The 16,539-nt window shown below is 49.2% G+C and overlaps 1 protein-coding gene across 1 annotated transcript in view; it reads right to left on the reverse strand.

The window, feature by feature from the left end:
* Positions 1-1,450: 1,450 nt before the first annotated feature.
* Positions 1,451-16,539, reverse strand: part of LOC121047935 — a 53,535-nt gene continuing 38,446 nt past the window's right edge. The window contains exons 4-5 of the mRNA XM_040503663.2: positions 1,702-1,888; positions 1,451-1,552 (exon numbers count right to left, since the gene is read on the reverse strand). Coding sequence (XP_040359597.2) covers positions 1,451-1,552; positions 1,702-1,888 — 289 coding nt within the window. The remainder of the gene's footprint in view (positions 1,553-1,701; positions 1,889-16,539) is intronic.

Below are 16,539 nucleotides of genomic sequence, written 5' to 3' on the forward strand. Positions count from 1 at the left end.
GTTACATTTTTAAACTCTACGATAGAAAGCACTTCGGCTCACAAGTTCCTTGGGGTTTTGGTTTTAGGAGTTTTTAAGTTGGACAAACCATGTAAATAAAATTAGTTGTGATATATCACGTTCAGTTGGTATACTGAATAAAGTCAGACACTGGTTATCAAACTGGCTTAAACTGCAACTTTACTATACTCTTGTGTACTCCCGCCTACAGTATTGTCTTTTAGTTTGGGGAACCACGACAAAAACAAACATTGAAAAAGTTTTTCTTTTACAAAAGAAGGCCGTTAGGTTCATAGATAATTTAGGTTATATTCAGCACACATCCCCCACATTCGAAAAGTACAAGCTATTACCCATCGGACATGTTTTTTTCTATTAAATAAGCGAACATTATATTTGACGAGATAAAGCGGGATGAGACCTTCTTCTTCAACGCCTACCTTCATAAGCCTGCCGATTACACTCTTAGACACACCTTTTACATCAAACAAAATGCTAGGACAAACTATGGAACTCAAACACTTCATTATCAAATCGCTGACTTACTAAATACTCATGCAAATATAGTTCAAATGGTACACAACTGTAGGAATCTCCAGATGTTTAGGAAAATGATCAAATTATATTTTCTTTCAATCGAATAATATGCACCTGCCACTTGTGCCATTAGTTCAAATGCGCAAATGTGATCAATTATATTACATGTAACAGTGTTTGTTATTTTTCACTAAACTTTGTGACTCTTCAAATGTTTTCATCCGTAAACTTATTTTCATGTGAATTAGGTAATTGATGTTCATTTTTTTTTTCGGTATCCTTAGAAGTACGTGCCGAGTGCTGTAATGGGGGCTGGAAGCCACGTCAGAGGACTTTGTGTCTTCTTTTGCCGCAGCCTCCCAGACATATGCATGTCGAAATAAACTTATTATTATTATTATTATGATTATGTGTGGAGTGGTACAGTTTCACAATATCTGCCCAGTCCACCATCTCATTATCGATATGAAGCCTGTGGGCCTGGAGGTTGTTCCGAGTTATCTTCACTAAATGGGGAACATTGTAAATGAAGGAAACGCGTCCATTTGTTACGAAAAAAGGGCTGCACCACAGAGACACCAAGCTGGTTTGCTAAGCTTACATTGGAAGATCCTTGGTCACAAATTACAGCTTTAACTGTAATTCCAATGTCTTTCAAGTGCTCAGTGAGCGAGAGCAACAGGTTCCGGATTACGGTAGAAGGCGTAGACGTGTGCCCAATCGTATAGGCGACTGGTCGAACCCATCTCCGGTAAACACCGGAGAGAAGGATAACCAGGGCTCTGTCGGCAATCGTTGAGGTTCGGTCGCAGCCATCATTCGTGAATCCCTGAACCACACCTCGTGACACGTCATATGACATGTTTTTTTTAACACAATCTCGTCGAAAACGAGAGTGCAAACTCGATCACGCTTACTCCGTGATTGCGTTTTTGTAAAGATCGATGACATAATGCCTGGTATAATTCCAGGTGTCGTTTTGACATACGACAGCCATCATCTTAGTATGCGCCGACTAGGAAGAGTGAGATAATGAGAAAAAAACGATATGCCCTCGGCCCGCAGAAGTTAGGATGAAGAGAAAACTTTTTTTAAGCATAACGGGAATCGTTTTCCCATGCCCTTGGATTTTAATTTAACATGGCTTGAGAGTAGGTGAAATACCTCGTCTGTCACGTGAGAGAGAATGATGCCGAGACCTTCCGAAGCTGATGGAGGCATATTCTCCTCTTGCTTGCGCAGCCTTGCGATGGTCTTTGGGTACTTTGAAACCTTGACTTGGAGACGCTTTATGATGTCCTTCGGTCTCGACGCAAAACTGTGCAGAGGAGGCCTAGAAGTACCCAAGCGGCTAAAAAAAGTGAAAGCCGTTTACAACTCCCTGTAACGCCGAATTGGAGCGCAGCTCTTGAGGAGCAGGAGTGAAGGGTACTGAGGGGAGGGTAGACACCTCCTCCTTCTCCTTCTCCTCCCCTTATTCTTTAATATGCTCCGGGGGGTCACGTGACCTCGGGAAAGGGGAGTCACGTGACTTTGGGGAGGGGGGCCACGCGACCTCGGGGAGGCGTGATCTAGGGGTCACGTGACATTGGCCACCCCAGGTCACGTGACCCCCCGAGGTCACGTGACCTCCGGAGGGGTCACGTGACCTCGGGGTGTCACGTGACCTGGGGTGGCCTTGGGGGTCACGTGGCGGTCACCTGGGGGTCACGTGATCTTGAGGTAACCTTGGGAGGGGTCACGTGACCTCGGGGAGTCACGTGGCCTGAAGGGGCCACGTGACTTGGAGGGGTCACGTGACCCCTCCAGGTCGCGTGACCTTGGGGTGACCTTGGGAGGGGTCACGTGACCCCGAGGGGTCACGTGACCTGGGGGTCACCTGACCTTCAGGGGGCCACGTGGGGGTCACCTTAGGGGTCACGTGACCTTGTCGTGACCTGGAGGGGTCATGTGACCCCTCCTAAGGTAACCCCAAGGTCACCCCAAGGTCGCGTGACCTGGAGGGGTCACGTGAGCTTGGGGTGACCTTGGGGTTCCCGTGACCTTGAGATGACCTTGGATACGCCGACGGCGACGGCGACGGCGACGCCGACGCCGCTCAAGCCGGAAACGGGCCCCTAAGAGCTGCGCTCTAAAAAGAAATACAGTCAAATATTGTTAATTCAAACTTGAGGGGCAAGGAAGATTTGTTTGAATAAAGCAGAGTTTGAATTACCGGGAACTTCCTCCCATAGAGACGCATAGGATGGGACCTGCATGTCAGTTTGAATTATCCGCAAGTTTGGATTAAGAGAGTTTGAATTAATGAGACTCGACTGTAATAAAATCAAAGCAGGTAAGCACTTCTGCTTATAACCAGCACAGCCAACATTACCTTACAGTGACAAAATCTGCAAGTAGAAATAATGCTCCTAAACTACAGACAATTAGAAAACAGTGGAAACTGGGCTTTTGTAGCTATGTTGGCTAAATTTACAAATTTCCACTCTACGCCTTGACAACACAGTACGCAAGGTATATTGTAGGTTCTGCATGAAAAGCCCATCACCGGAGAAGTAGACAACTTAAGATGCACCTGGACACGCACGAATTTTTGTTATATGAGAAGTAGGACATGGGCACACAGGTGAGCAAAAGTCACCGGTCGGAACTCCAAGCGCGAACGGCACGATTGGGTTGTAGACTCCATGGGGTCCGCGCCGCACGGCGGGGCTGTCACTTCCACGGAGTCTGGAAGAGTTTGTCTATTAGACGCAGGCTGTTGCTTGCAACACAAGTCCTTCCTCACCATGAGCAGCGGTTGAGGGTTCTTTGGGCCGGAAGCTGGAGGCTGCACAGCATGATGGGGCTGAAACCTCCATGGGGTCAGCGCCGCACGGTTCAGCTGTCGCATCCATGGAGTCTGGCAAAAATTTGTATATTAGACGCAGGCTGTTGTTTCAAACACAAGTCCTTCCTCACCATGCGCAGCGGTAGAGGGTTCTTTGGGCCGGAAGTTGGAGGCTGCACTGCATGATGGGGCTGTAGCCTCCACGGGTCTGAGCCGCATGGTGGGGTTGTCGCTTTCATGGAGTCTGGAAGAGTTTGTCTATTAAACGCAGGCTGTTACTTCCAACACAAGTACTTCCACACCATGGGCAGCGGTTGAGGGTTCTTTAGGCCGGAAGCTTGAGGCTGCACTGCATGATGAGACTGAAGCCTCCATGGGGTCTGCGCCGCACGGTGGGGTTGCCGCTTCCATGGTGTTTGGAAAAACTTCTGTATTAGACGCAGACTGTTGTTTCCAACACAAGTCGTTCCTCACCATGGGCAGCGGTTGAGGGTTCTTATGGCCGGAAGCTGGAGGCTGCACTGCATGATGGCGCTGTAGCCTCCTTAGTGTCTGCGCCGCTCGATGGAGCTGTTGCTTCCATGGAGTCTAGAAAAAAATTTCGATTAGCCGCAGGTTGTTGTTTCCAACACAAGTCCTTCGTGACTATGGGCAGCGGATGAGGGTTCTTTGAGCCAGAAGCTGGAGGCTGCACTGCATGATGGGACTGAAGCCTCCATGGGGTCTGCTCCGCACGGTGGTGCTCTCACTTCAATGGAGTCTGGAAAAATTTCTAGTAGACGCAGGCTGTTGTTTCCAACGCAAGTTCTTTCTCACCATGGGCAGCGGTTGAGGGTTCTTTAGGCCCGAAGCTGGAGCCTGCCCTGCATGATGGGGCTGTAACCTTCATGGGGTCTGCGCCGCTCGATGGGGCTGACCGTTCCATGGAGTCTGGAAAAATGTGTCTATTAGATGCAGGCTATAGTTTCCAACATGAGTCCTTCGTGACCATGGGCAGCGGTTAGGGGTTCTTTGGGCCGGAAGCCGGAGCCTGCAATGAATGATGGGACAGTATCCTCCATGGGGTCTGCGCCGCTCGGTGGGGCTGTCACTTCCATGGAGTCTGGAAAAATGTGTCCATTAGACGCAGGCTATTGTTTCACACACAAATTCTTCCTCACCACGGGCATCGGTTGAGTGTTCTTTGGGCCGGTAGCTGGAAGCTGCACTGCATGATTAGGCTGAAGCCTTCGTGGTGTCTGCGCCGCACTCTAGGGCTGTCGCTTCCTTGGAGTCTGGAAAAATTTGTCTAGTAGACGCAGCCTGTTGTTTCCAACACAAGCCCTTCCTCACCATGGGCAGCGGTTGAGAGTTCTTTGGGCCCGAAGCTGGAGCCTGCACTGGGTGATGGGGCTGAAGCCTCCATGTTGTCTGCGCCGCACGATGGGGCTGTCGCTTCAATGGAGTCTGGAAAAATTTGTCTCGTAGACGCAGGCTATTGATTCCAACACAAGTCCTTCGTCACCATGGGCAGCTGTTCAGAGTTCTTTTGGGCCGGAAGCTGGAGGCTGCACCGGGTGATGGGGGTGTAGCCTCCATGGTGTCTGCGCCGCGCGATGGTGCTGTTGCTTTCATGAAGTCTGGAAAAAATATCTCCTATTAGATGCAGGTTGTTGTTTCCCACACAAGTCCTTCACTACCATGGGCCGCGGTTTAGGGTTCATTGGGCCGGATGCTGGAGGCTGCACTGCATGATGGGGCTGTAACCTCCAATTGTCTGCGCCGCATGGTGGGGCCCTCGCTTCCATTTAGTCTGAAAAAACTTGTCTGTTAGACGCAGACTGTGGTTTCCAACACAAGACCTTCCTCACCATGGGCAGCGGTTGAGGGTTCTTTGGGCCGGAAGCTGGAGGCTCCACTGCATGACGGGGCTGAAGCCTCCATGGGGTCTGCGCCGCACGGTGGGGCTAGCTGTCGCTTCCATGGAGTCTGGAAAAACTTGTCGATTAGACGTGGACTGTTGTTTCCAACAAAAGTCCTTCCTCTCCATGGGCAGCGGTTGAGGGTTCTTTGGGCCCGAAGATGGAGCCTGCACTGCATGTTGGGGTTGTAAGGTCCGTGGTGTCTACGCCGCTCGATGGGGCTTTCACTTCCACGGAGTCTGGAAAAATGTGTTTATTAGATCCAGGCTATTGTTTCCAACACAAGTCCTTCATCACCATGGGCAGCGGTTGAGGGTTCTTAGGGCCGGAAGCTGGAGCCTGCACTGCATGATGGGGCTGTAACCTTCATGGGGACTGCGCCGCTCGAGGGGCTGTCGCTCACAGAGTCTGGAAAAATGTGTCTATAAGTCGCAGTCTATTGTTTCCAGCACAATTCCTTCGTCAACATGGGAAGCGGTTGGGGGTTCTTTTGGCCCAAAGCTAGAGCCTGCACTGCATGATGGGGCTGAAACCTCCATGTGGTCTGCGCGGCTCGATGGGGCTGTCACGTACATGGAGTCTGTAAAAACTTGTCTATTAGACGCAGGCTGTTGTTTCCAACACAAGTCGTTCGTCGCCATGGGCAGCGGTTAAAGGTTCTTTGGGCCCGAAGCTGGAGCCTGCACTGCATTATGTGGCTGTAACCTCCATGGGCTCTGCGCCGCTCGAGGCGCTGTCGCTTCCATGGAGTTTTGAAAAATGTCTGTATTTGACGCAGGCTATTCTTTCCCACATACGTCCTTTGTCTCCATGGGCAGCGGTTTAGGGTTCTTTGGGCCGGTAGCTGGAGCCTGCACTGCATGATGGGGGCGTAAGCTTTATGGGGTCTGCGCCGAACGGTGGGGCTCTCGCTTCCATTTAGTCTGAAAAATCTTTTCTATTGGACGCAGGTTGTTGTTTCCAACACAATCCTTCGTAACCACCGGTAGCGGTTGAGGGTTCTTTGGGCCAGAAGCTAGAGGCTGCATTGCATGATGCGGCTGTAGACTCCATGGTGTCTCCGCCGCACGGTGGGGCTGTCGCTTGCATGGAGTCTGGAAAAAAGTGTTCATTAGACGCAGGCTGTTGTTTCAAACACATGTCCTTCCTCAAAATCGGCAGCGGTTGAGGGTTCTTTGGGTCGGAAGCTGGAGGCTGCACTGCATGATGGGGCTGAAGCATCCATGGGGTCTGCGCCGCACGGTGGGGCTGTTGCTGTCATGGAGTTTGGAAAAACTTGTCTATTAGGACGCAGACAGTTGTTTCCAACATAAGTCCTTCCTCACCATGGGCAGCGGTTGAGGGTTCTTTGGGCAGAAAGCTGGAGGATGCACTGAATGATGGCGCTGTAACCTCCATGGGTTCTGCGCCGCTCGATGGGGCTGTCGCTTCCATGCAGTCTGCAAAAACGTGTCAATTAGACGCAGGCTGTTGTTTCAAAGACAAGTCCTTCGTCACCATGGGCAGCGGTTGAGGGTCATTTGGCACTGAAGCTGGAGGGTGCACTGCATGATGGGGCAGTAATCTCCATGGGGTCTGCGCCGGTCGATGGAACTGTTGCTTCCATGAAGTCTGGAAAAAAAATTTTCTATTAGACGCAGTCTCTTGTTTCCAACACAAGTCCTTCGTCACCTTGGGCAGCGGTTGAGGGTCTTTGGGCCAGAAGCTGGAAGCTGCAGTGCATGATGGGGCTGAATCCTCCATGGGGTCCGCGCCGCACGGTACGTCTGTTGCTTCGATGAAGCGTGGAAATATCTGTCTATTAGACGCAGGCTGTAGTTTCTCACAGAAGTCCTTCACTACCATGGGGAGCGGTTGAGGGTTCTTCGGGCCGGAAGCTGAAGGCTGCACTGCATGATGGGGCTGTAGACTCCATTGGGTCTGCGCAGCATGGTGGGGCTGTCGCTTCTATGGAGTCTGGAAACATTTGTCTAGTAGACGCAGGCTCCTGTTTCCCACACAAGTCCTTCGTCAACATGGGCAGCGGTTGAGGGTTCTTTGGGCCCGAAGCTGGAGCCTGCCCTCCATGATGGGGCTGTAACCTCCATGGGGTCTGCGCCGCTCGATGGGGCTGTCGGTTCCATGGAGTCTGGAAAAATGTGTCTATTAATCGCAGGCTATTGTTTCCAACACAAGTCCTTCGTCACCATGGGCAGCGGTTGAGGGTTCTTTAGGCCCGTAGCTGAAGCCTGCACTGCATGATGGGGCTGTAACCTCTATGGGGTCTGCGCCTCTCGATGGGGCTGTCGCTTTCATTGTGTCTGGAAAAAATTACTATTAGATGCAGGCTATTGTTTACAACAGAAGTCCTTCGTCACCATGGGCAGCGGTTGAGGGTACTTTGGGCCGGAAGCTGGAGCCTGCACTGAATGATGGGGCTGTAACCTCCATGGGGTCTGCGCCGCACGGTGGGGCTGTCGCTTCCATGGAGTCTGGAAAAACTTGTCGATTAGACGTGGACTGTTGTTTCCAACACAAGTCCTTCCTCGCCATGGGCAACGGTTGAGGGATCTTTGGGCCCGAAGATGGAGCCTGCACTGCATGTTGGGGTTGTAAGGCCTGTGGTGTCTACGAAGCTCGATGGGGCTTTCACTTCCATCGAGTCTGGAAAAATGTGTTTATTAGATCCAGGATATTGTTTCCAACACAAGTCCTTCATCACCATGGGCAGCGGTTGAGGGTTCTTAGGGCCGGAAGCTGGAGCCTGCACTGCATGATGGGGCTGAAACCTTCATGGGACTGCGCCGCTCGAGGGGGCTGTCGCTTACAGAGTCTGGCAAAATGTGTCTATTAGTCGCAGTCTATTGTTTCCAACACAATTCCTTCGTCAACATGGGAAGCGGTTGAGGGTTCTTTGGGCCCAAAGCTAGAGCCTGCACTGCATGATGGGGCTGTAACCTCCATGTGGTCTGCGCGGCTCGATGGGGCTGCCACGTACATGGAGTCTGGAAAAACTTGTCTATTAGACGCAGGCTGTTGCTTCCAGCACAAGTGGATCGTCGCCATGGGTAGCGGTTGAAGGTTCTTTGGGCCCGAAGCTGGAGCCAGCACTGCATTATGGGGCTTTAACCTCCATGGGGTCTGCGCCGCTCGAGGGGGCTGTCGCTTCCATGGAGTTTTTAAAAATGTCTGTATTTGACGCAGGCTATTCTTTCCCACACACGTCCTTTGTCTCCATGGTCAGCGGTTTAGGTGTCTTTGGGCCGGTAGCTGGAGCCTGCACTGCATGATGGGGCTGTAACCTCCATGGGGTCTGCGGCGCACGGTGGGGCTCTCGCTTCCATTTAGTCTGAAAAATCTTTTCTATTAGACGCAGACTGTTGTTTCCAACACAAGTGCTTCCTCACCATGGGCAGCGGTTGAGGGTTCATTGGGCCGGAAACTGGAAGCTGCACTGCATGACGGGGCTGAAGCCTCGATGGGGTCTGCGCCGCACAGTAAGTTTGTCGCTTCCATGGAGTCTAAAAAAACGTGTCGATTAGACGTGGACTGTTGTTTCCAACACAAGTCCTTCCTCGCTATTGGCAGCGGTTGAGGGTTCTTTGGGCCCGAAGCTGGAGCCTGCACTGCATAATGGGGTTGTAACGTCCGTAGTGTCAGCGCCGCTCGATGGGGCTTTCGCTTCCATGGAGTCTGAAAAAAATGTGTCTATTAGATCGAGGCTATTGTTTCCAACACAAGTCCTTGGTCACCATGGACATCGGTTGAGGGTTCTTTGGGCCGGAAGCTGGAGCCTGCACTGCATGATCGGGCTGTAACCTCCATGGGGTCTGCGCTGCTCGATGGGGCTGTCGCTTCTATGGAGTCTGGAAAAATGTGTCTAATATACGCAGGCTATTGTTTCCAACGCAAGTCCTTCATCACCATGGGCAGCGGTTGAGGGTTCTTAGGGCCGGAAGCTGGAGCCTGCACTGCATGATGGGGCTGTAACCTTCATTGGGACTGCGCCACTCGAGGGGGCTGTCGGTTCGAGAGTCTGGAAAAAATGTGTCTATTAGACGCAGGCTATTGTTTCCAACACGATTCCTTCGTCAACATGGGCAGCGGTTGAGGGTTCTTTTGGCCCGAAGCTAGAGCCTGTACTGCATGATAAGGCTGTAACCTCCATGTGGTCTGCACGGCTCGATGGTGCTGTCGCTTCCATGGATTCTGGAAAATGGGTCTATTAGACGCAGGCTATTGTTTCCAACACAAGTCCTTAGTCAACATTGGCAGCGGTTGAGGGTTCTTTGGGCCCGAAACTGGAGCCTGCCCTGCATGATAGGGCAGTAACCTCCTAGGGGTCTGCGCCGCTCGGTGGGGCTGTCGCTTTCATAGAGTCTGGAAGGGTTTCGTCTATTAGAAGCTAGGTTGTGGAGGCGTAGAAGCAATATTGTGTTTAAATATAGTTTTACACAAGTAATATACTTTTCGTATATGAATAGTTAAATAAACCTTTACTTTAGCCCTCTCAGTATCTGAATATGTCGATGTGCGAACTGAAGGGACGGCGGTTTTTATGAGCTTTGTTCGCCCAGGGTCTATAAAGTCACGCGCTGTGAAGTGACAGCTGCAGACGAAATACTTCGAATGTAGCTCACTGGACGATTTTCGCAGAGGGTCGTCTCTTTTGGCATACTTCAGCCACGCCTTTGACCTGCAAGATGTAGTGAAGTTCATTATTTTTTTTATTTAGTTTATTTCTTTCAAAATAAATTATTTGACCACAATGGTTTGGATCTTTGGTTTCACATGGAGGTGATAAGCAAATAGTGCTTCAGAAGGTTGTAGTCATTTATTGACTGCGCACATACACTATTTTACAGACTGGTTAAAAAGTGTGCCATGCCATAAAAAGAAGTGTCACTTTTTTAGGAGCTCGTTAGTTTTATACCAGTGCTGACAATTGGCATCAGCTAGTTTTAGTGCCGTGCTCATTTATAGAAACATTAAAAACCTTGAGCCCCAGTAAACAAAATACACCGAGTTGCAGTTCCCTAGCATGTCGTTTTAACTAACCACGTAGCAACGAACTTATTATTCAGTCTGCTTTGTAGAGCTGGGGAGCAAGTCCACCACAATCCGGTTATCATGAATCGAAATGCTTAAAACTAAATTTAGTACTAACAGAAGTAAAGCACATTTAAGATTTAAAATTAGTTTTCATTAAACATTCAGCTTTCTCTCTGGTTTTCGTTAGAACTATGCATCCAGTATGTTGTTAAAACAAAGGACAACCTGCCGTCTCGTGGAACTCGGAAGAACTTTGTTCCTGGCTTTTTGAGCGTTCTACCATTGTTTCCGCACCAGGCTACGCAACAGTAGCTGCCGTAACTAAACAACCTGGCGGCGTCAGCTCGGAAACGAAAATAGCACAAGTCAATTTGAGATTACGCGAATTTAGTACCTTCTTTTCATAGCAATTTGGAAACGGAAATCGTTGAAGCGACAATAAAGAGTGGTTATAAAGAAAATCCTTCACGGTATTGTCACCCCCCCATACCTTTGTATATTACTGGTGAGCGCGCTTTGCTTAGGATGGCCTCGCCCTAAGCAAAGCGCGCATGAAGGCTACCTGTACTCTGCTCCATACCATGGCGCCTGGTACAACGCTGTCAAAGCTCCTGGCACGAAAGCCATGCGCTCGCGTTAACAGCATTGAGAAAGATGCACATAAGGTATGAAATTGAGCATGCCTTGAGTGCCATGACGAACGCTCTCGCTGCACGAGCGCACGCGCGCACATGCTACTGTAGAGGCTTCATCCAGAGCAATTAGCTCGCGCTTTAGCCCGTGCGTCCAACTAAAGCCAAAACCAAGCAAAATACGGTGTCAGAAAAAGGACTCACCTTTTTATTAAAGGGGTATCCACACGAGGGAGAAATCCGCCCCTTTCCCCCACGGAGCGCGCATCACGTGAGGCATACGTCATCCTTTTTTGACGCCTCGCGGCGCCGTTCTACTCCGTGGCGGAGGCGCGGAGGCTTCGTGCTGTCGGCACGAAAGCTCCAGGTGCACGCGGCGGAGCAGGGGACGGAGTTTCCCGGGTTGTTGACGTCACGAGCTCCGCCCGCGGAGTGTGGATAGGGTATCCACACGAAGGAGAAATCCACCCCTTTCCTCCGCAGAGCGCGCATCACGTGAGACATACGTCATCCCTTTCTGACGCCTCGCGGTGCCGTTCTCCCGTTCTCCTCCGTGGCGGAGGCGCGGAGGCTTCGTGCTGTCAGCTTGAAGGCTCCGCAGCTGTACGCGGCGGATGCGGGGACGGAGTTTCCCGGGTTGTTGACGTCACGACATCCGTCCGCGGAATTCTCCTTCGTGTGGATACCCCTTTAACGGAAGAATGACGAGGAGCCCGCACGAGCCATTCAGGCACAGCCCAACGGACCTTTCGCGCTACGTGACTGAAAAGCTACCGTCCGCCGAGCCGACGAACCCAAAGACATCCACTGAGCCGCAGCCAAAGCGGCAGCCGTTGAAATTGTTTTTAAAAGTATCGGGAGCTACTATTAATTTTTAAATGTTAGATTATAGCGTAGAGTTATTTATCAAGGGTGAAAATATGATAAACTTCTAAATTCACTGTGTGATTGCAGCGCCACTGAACGGTTGTCGTAGTCCCTAGCTCCTGGGCCTGGAATCGGCTCGAGTGGCCACTGCCCAAGCTGCACGGATTTTGGCCAAGAAATGGCCAATGTTTGGCGATGGTGTTTTGGCCAGTGGCCAGAGAGTGGCCATTCATTGGCCAATGCTTGGCCGATGGCTGCTTTCCAGTGGCCATTTGCCAATGGCAAGATAAATGCCAGTCACCGGTCAGTCTCTGGCCACTGTCTGGCCACTTGGCCAAGAATCATTGCCAGCCACTGGCGGATAACTGGCCAACTCTGTGCTGCTTGGGTGTTTTTGTTCACCGTGTTACTCTATGCACAGCCCATGGCACGCGGCATTTGAGACACGAGTGTTTCGGTGACTTATGCGCGACGCAAGAAAACGCAAGGAACGTTGCAGTGTTAGCGCCAAAATGTTTCGGTGGGGCCCTCTCATGGTTTTCAGTTCGTGACGTCACGACCAGAATTTGCCTCCGTTACGTCCCGACTTGTATTATCATGCCTACTTATAATCAGCTGTGAACTACTGTCTCCACAATGCGTGAAAAAGCACGATGGAAGGTAGGAGTCATTGCATTTTTACACCAAGTCCGTCAAAGTTTGTAGACACATTGTTCTTTTTTCCGTCAATGTAAGCAAAATTAATCCAGAACTGGGCTTCACAGTGAGCGCTTGACCAATTGTGAAAGTGGACCACAGCGACGCCTTTTGGTCTCGTGCGTGGTCAATAGCTTCCGAATACCTTTGGCTGCACTGACACCAAAAGCTCTCTGGGCGTCGCTGGTTACGCTATTGCGTCCATGAGTGACGACATGCGTTCTTGGGCGGAATAAACCGAAGACGCAGGGGTAATATATTATTCCGAAAACAGCCGACAGACACTGTCAGAGACGTCTTCCTTCGTTCTGCGGCGGCCCCGTTACATTGGTCATATAAAAGCAGTATGTAAACACGTTTGAAACATCTAAGAAGCAAACAGACTTCGAACATTCTTGAGACTTGTTCACAGGTCATACTGTCATTATGTCTGCGGCGAAGGCCATGTTTTTTTTACGGTGCATGAGCTATGTGATAACGGGTGTGAGCAGGCTGCGATGATCGTCCGGATCGCAGCATGTTTTCTTTAGATCGTCTATCTACGCAATATGAGGTTTCACACACCCGTGTGTACGGCGTACATAGTCCAGCTCGCTTTGTGTCCTGACGGCTTCAGGTGTCCCGGTGGTGGGATCAGCTGCTTGCTTTCCACCGGAGAATACGATTGCTGCCTGGGAGCTAACATGGTTTGTGTTCGTTACGGGGATACTGCTGCCTTCACGGATACAAGTTCGGTCCTTACGACACCCGAGTGCCCGTCAACACGATGCCGCCTGCGGTAAAGAAGATCATCTTTCTCAGCATCAAACTACGCCCCCTGATGGCGCCTGGCGATTTCTGCTGGCGAAAAGGGCCAAAGGAGGCTGCACAGTCCTGATACGTGCTTCTGATGGAGGGACACCTTACCTTACCGAACGTACCAGGGAAATAGCCAAAGAAAAAAGAGCGACTGACCGTCACGTCCTATTCAAGGTAAATGTGCTGGAGCAACTGTTCCGGGCTTGTGAAAGTGCAGTGTCCCGCATATAGTATATCCCTCAGAAAAGCATTCCGCAGAGATATTGAAAAAAGCGCGAGGTAGTTTCAACGGGACAGACGCAAGAGCCCATGATGCAAGTTTCTCAGTCGACGATGCTCGAACAGCGCATGCGCCATATGAACATGCAACAAAAATGTTGAATTTATGGCGAACGAACGAGTTTCCAGCATGCATGACAGGAAAAATGTGAGCCAAAAGTAAGCGGGCGATTGGGCATATGACATCAAACACAAGCAAATACAAAGCGAAACAAATGAATATGGAGATTTGTGTGAGCCGGAAGTCAAATAAGGCTGAGGAAGGTAGTGACCGACAAATTTCATGAACCCGAAATTTTGAAGCATGCCGTGATGACAGGACTCGAAAGAACAGCAAGCGACAAGATAGTAAATGACAAATATCTGCTACTTCGTAGGCAGGAAGTAGAGATACAGCGGATGTCAAAACAATTGAAAATACAGCCAAAACGGCAACGATGAATATAAAATGATAGAACGACGGAAGGCGAAACGGTAGAGAAGAAGATTTTGTGGCGAATCGTAATTAACACACACAACGACGAAGTAGGACTGAGATGACAGAACAAAGTCTAGAAGGCCGTTAAATTTTTACAACAGCATAAAACAGCGCATAAAAAAGCGGCGGGAGAGAACGCAGTCAATGGGGAAAACACCCATTAACAGCAGAAAATATAAAACGCAAATGACAACACAATAATAAATAAAGCAAAAAAAAAACTGCGACAGGCAATGATGGGCATCAAGAGAACTCAAATCAATACCACAGTCTATAAAAAGAAAAAAAAAGGGGAGTCAATTGAAGCTAGCAAAAATAGCAGAGCCCAACACAATGCCGCTGGAGTGAAGCTTGTTGTACCAACGTATGCGATGATTGATTGTCTACCTCGGGCAACAATGCACACAAAATGAACTAATGGAGTTGTTTCTTCAAATACGGTTAATATTTCCGGACATGTGAGCCGTCTGTTTTGCGGTGATTTGGAATTTTGTTTTTTTAAGCGTTTAAACCCTTTTCGCTGAATTAATTTTATGAGATACTATTGCGACTTTTTTTTAACGATTTTCATCAATTTTATTTCATTCTAGATTTACAACTTGCGAGGGAGTTTATTAGTAGAGACGCGAAACCTTAATGTTTGGCGCAAAATACAGGCTCTTGGTTTATCGTTAAGACTGTTTTTCGATACCATAGGAGGGCTGCACAGCTAAAAAAATTAGTCGGGCGAAAATTACGTCTTTTTTTAGAAAACAGTGCGAGCGCACGCGGTGCATAATCTAAACCCGGCACATAGTCCGCCCTCAAAATAAAATTCTAATACTGAGCACACCTTAAATGTATCTACTTAGCGCACAAAGCGTCTTGTATTATACGGAAAATCTGATTAACGCAATCTGTCACCTTTTTTATAATATACCACATTGAAAGAAAATATTGTAGAGTTCGAAACTGTAGATAGTAGCATCGCGTAAAATTTAATATATAGAGGGTGTTTCACGTAAGGTGGACGAATTCGAGATTGCGAAAACTACGCCTCGCAAAAAAAGGCTTCTATTTTCTTGGTCCTGTGCCAGGGGCCTATTGAGGAAAATTATTAAAGTCCGAGATAACTAAATTGTAATTATTTTTGCGTAATCAACTTTTTTAATATTGTGCTTAAGGGCATAGTTTCAATGAGAAAATTGCTCAGCGTCATCGAGAAACACTAAATCCACAAATTGCAGAACGATAGAAGGCACGCGAAGCATTTTGCGGCTTCCTGAAAAACCGTACAAATTCGGCGAGTTTTTAAGTTTCGGTTTGCCATCGGAGCGCATCTCGGCCCCGGCAGCACCGCGCCCCGTGGAGAGATAATGCATCCAACCTCTGCTGCGCTGTCATCGCGAGACGCAGCATCGACTGGTTGCTCTATCTCTCCACGGGGCGCGGTGCCGCCAGGGCTGAGCTGCGGTCCGATAGCAAACCGAAACTTAAAAACCCGTCGAATTTTTGCGGTTTTTCAAAAAGCCGTAAAATGCTTTGAGTGCATTCTATCGTTCTGCAATTTCTTGATTTTGTGTTTTTAATGATGCTGAGCATTTTTCTAATTGAAACCATGCCCTTAAACTCAATAATAAAAAGTTAATTGCGCAAAAATAATTAACAAAATAATTATCTCGGACTTTAATAGTTCTTCTAAATAGGACCCTGGCCCAGGATCAAAAAGACAAAAGCCTTTTTTTGGTGCGACGCGTAGTTTTCGCAATATCGAATTTGTCCACCTCTCGTGAAACACCCTGTATATTTCGCCTACTATTGGTGGCTCGAGAAAAATCGCCGGCACATTGCGGCTAAAATAGAAAGCTGTGGCGGCAGGTTCGCTCGTCAGCATTCTAGAGAGAATCAAATTTTCACAGCGCCTGGTGGTTTGAAGACGACGCCGCAAAAGTGCAGTGTGTTCACGAATCCGGATGAAACCTTTAATGTGGCCATATATATGGGCTTCGTAACATATCGCACTGCGATTTACCACAGACGTTCCCAAGGTGGGGAAAGCGTCGCATGAACATTTTACATAACAGACTTACCTAACTAATAAGTAACGAAACTATAACTAAATTTCTCTCCCTACGGCGCTAATCCACGCACCCTCTGACTGGCAGATTGCGGCAGCGGCCCCGGCTCAAGCTTTCCGTGCGGTCACGCCAAAATCAGACGTCATGTAGCTGAAGTTCCTTGGCGAACCATCGGTTATTCGTGTTGTGTCCATTTAAGGTGTTTTATTGTGATCAAGCCGTTTTTGATTAAAACATCGTCTGCTTCCGGCGCGCTTGATCCGGCAAAAGCTTAAGAGCCGGTGCCGCAGCCGCCATATGTCGGATGCTGCGCCAATCAGATGGTGCGTGGGTAGTAACAGCAGCCGTAGCTAGGAAAACTCAGTTACCGTTTTTGTTAGCATTTTACTCAGGTATGTTTGTTGTTTGAAATTTTCATGTGATGCTCACTTCT

This window comes from Ixodes scapularis, unplaced genomic scaffold (assembly GCF_016920785.2).
Source record: "Ixodes scapularis isolate PalLabHiFi unplaced genomic scaffold, ASM1692078v2 PGA_scaffold12__126_contigs__length_90152505, whole genome shotgun sequence".
In the NCBI taxonomy this organism is placed as follows: domain Eukaryota; kingdom Metazoa; phylum Arthropoda; class Arachnida; order Ixodida; family Ixodidae; genus Ixodes; species Ixodes scapularis.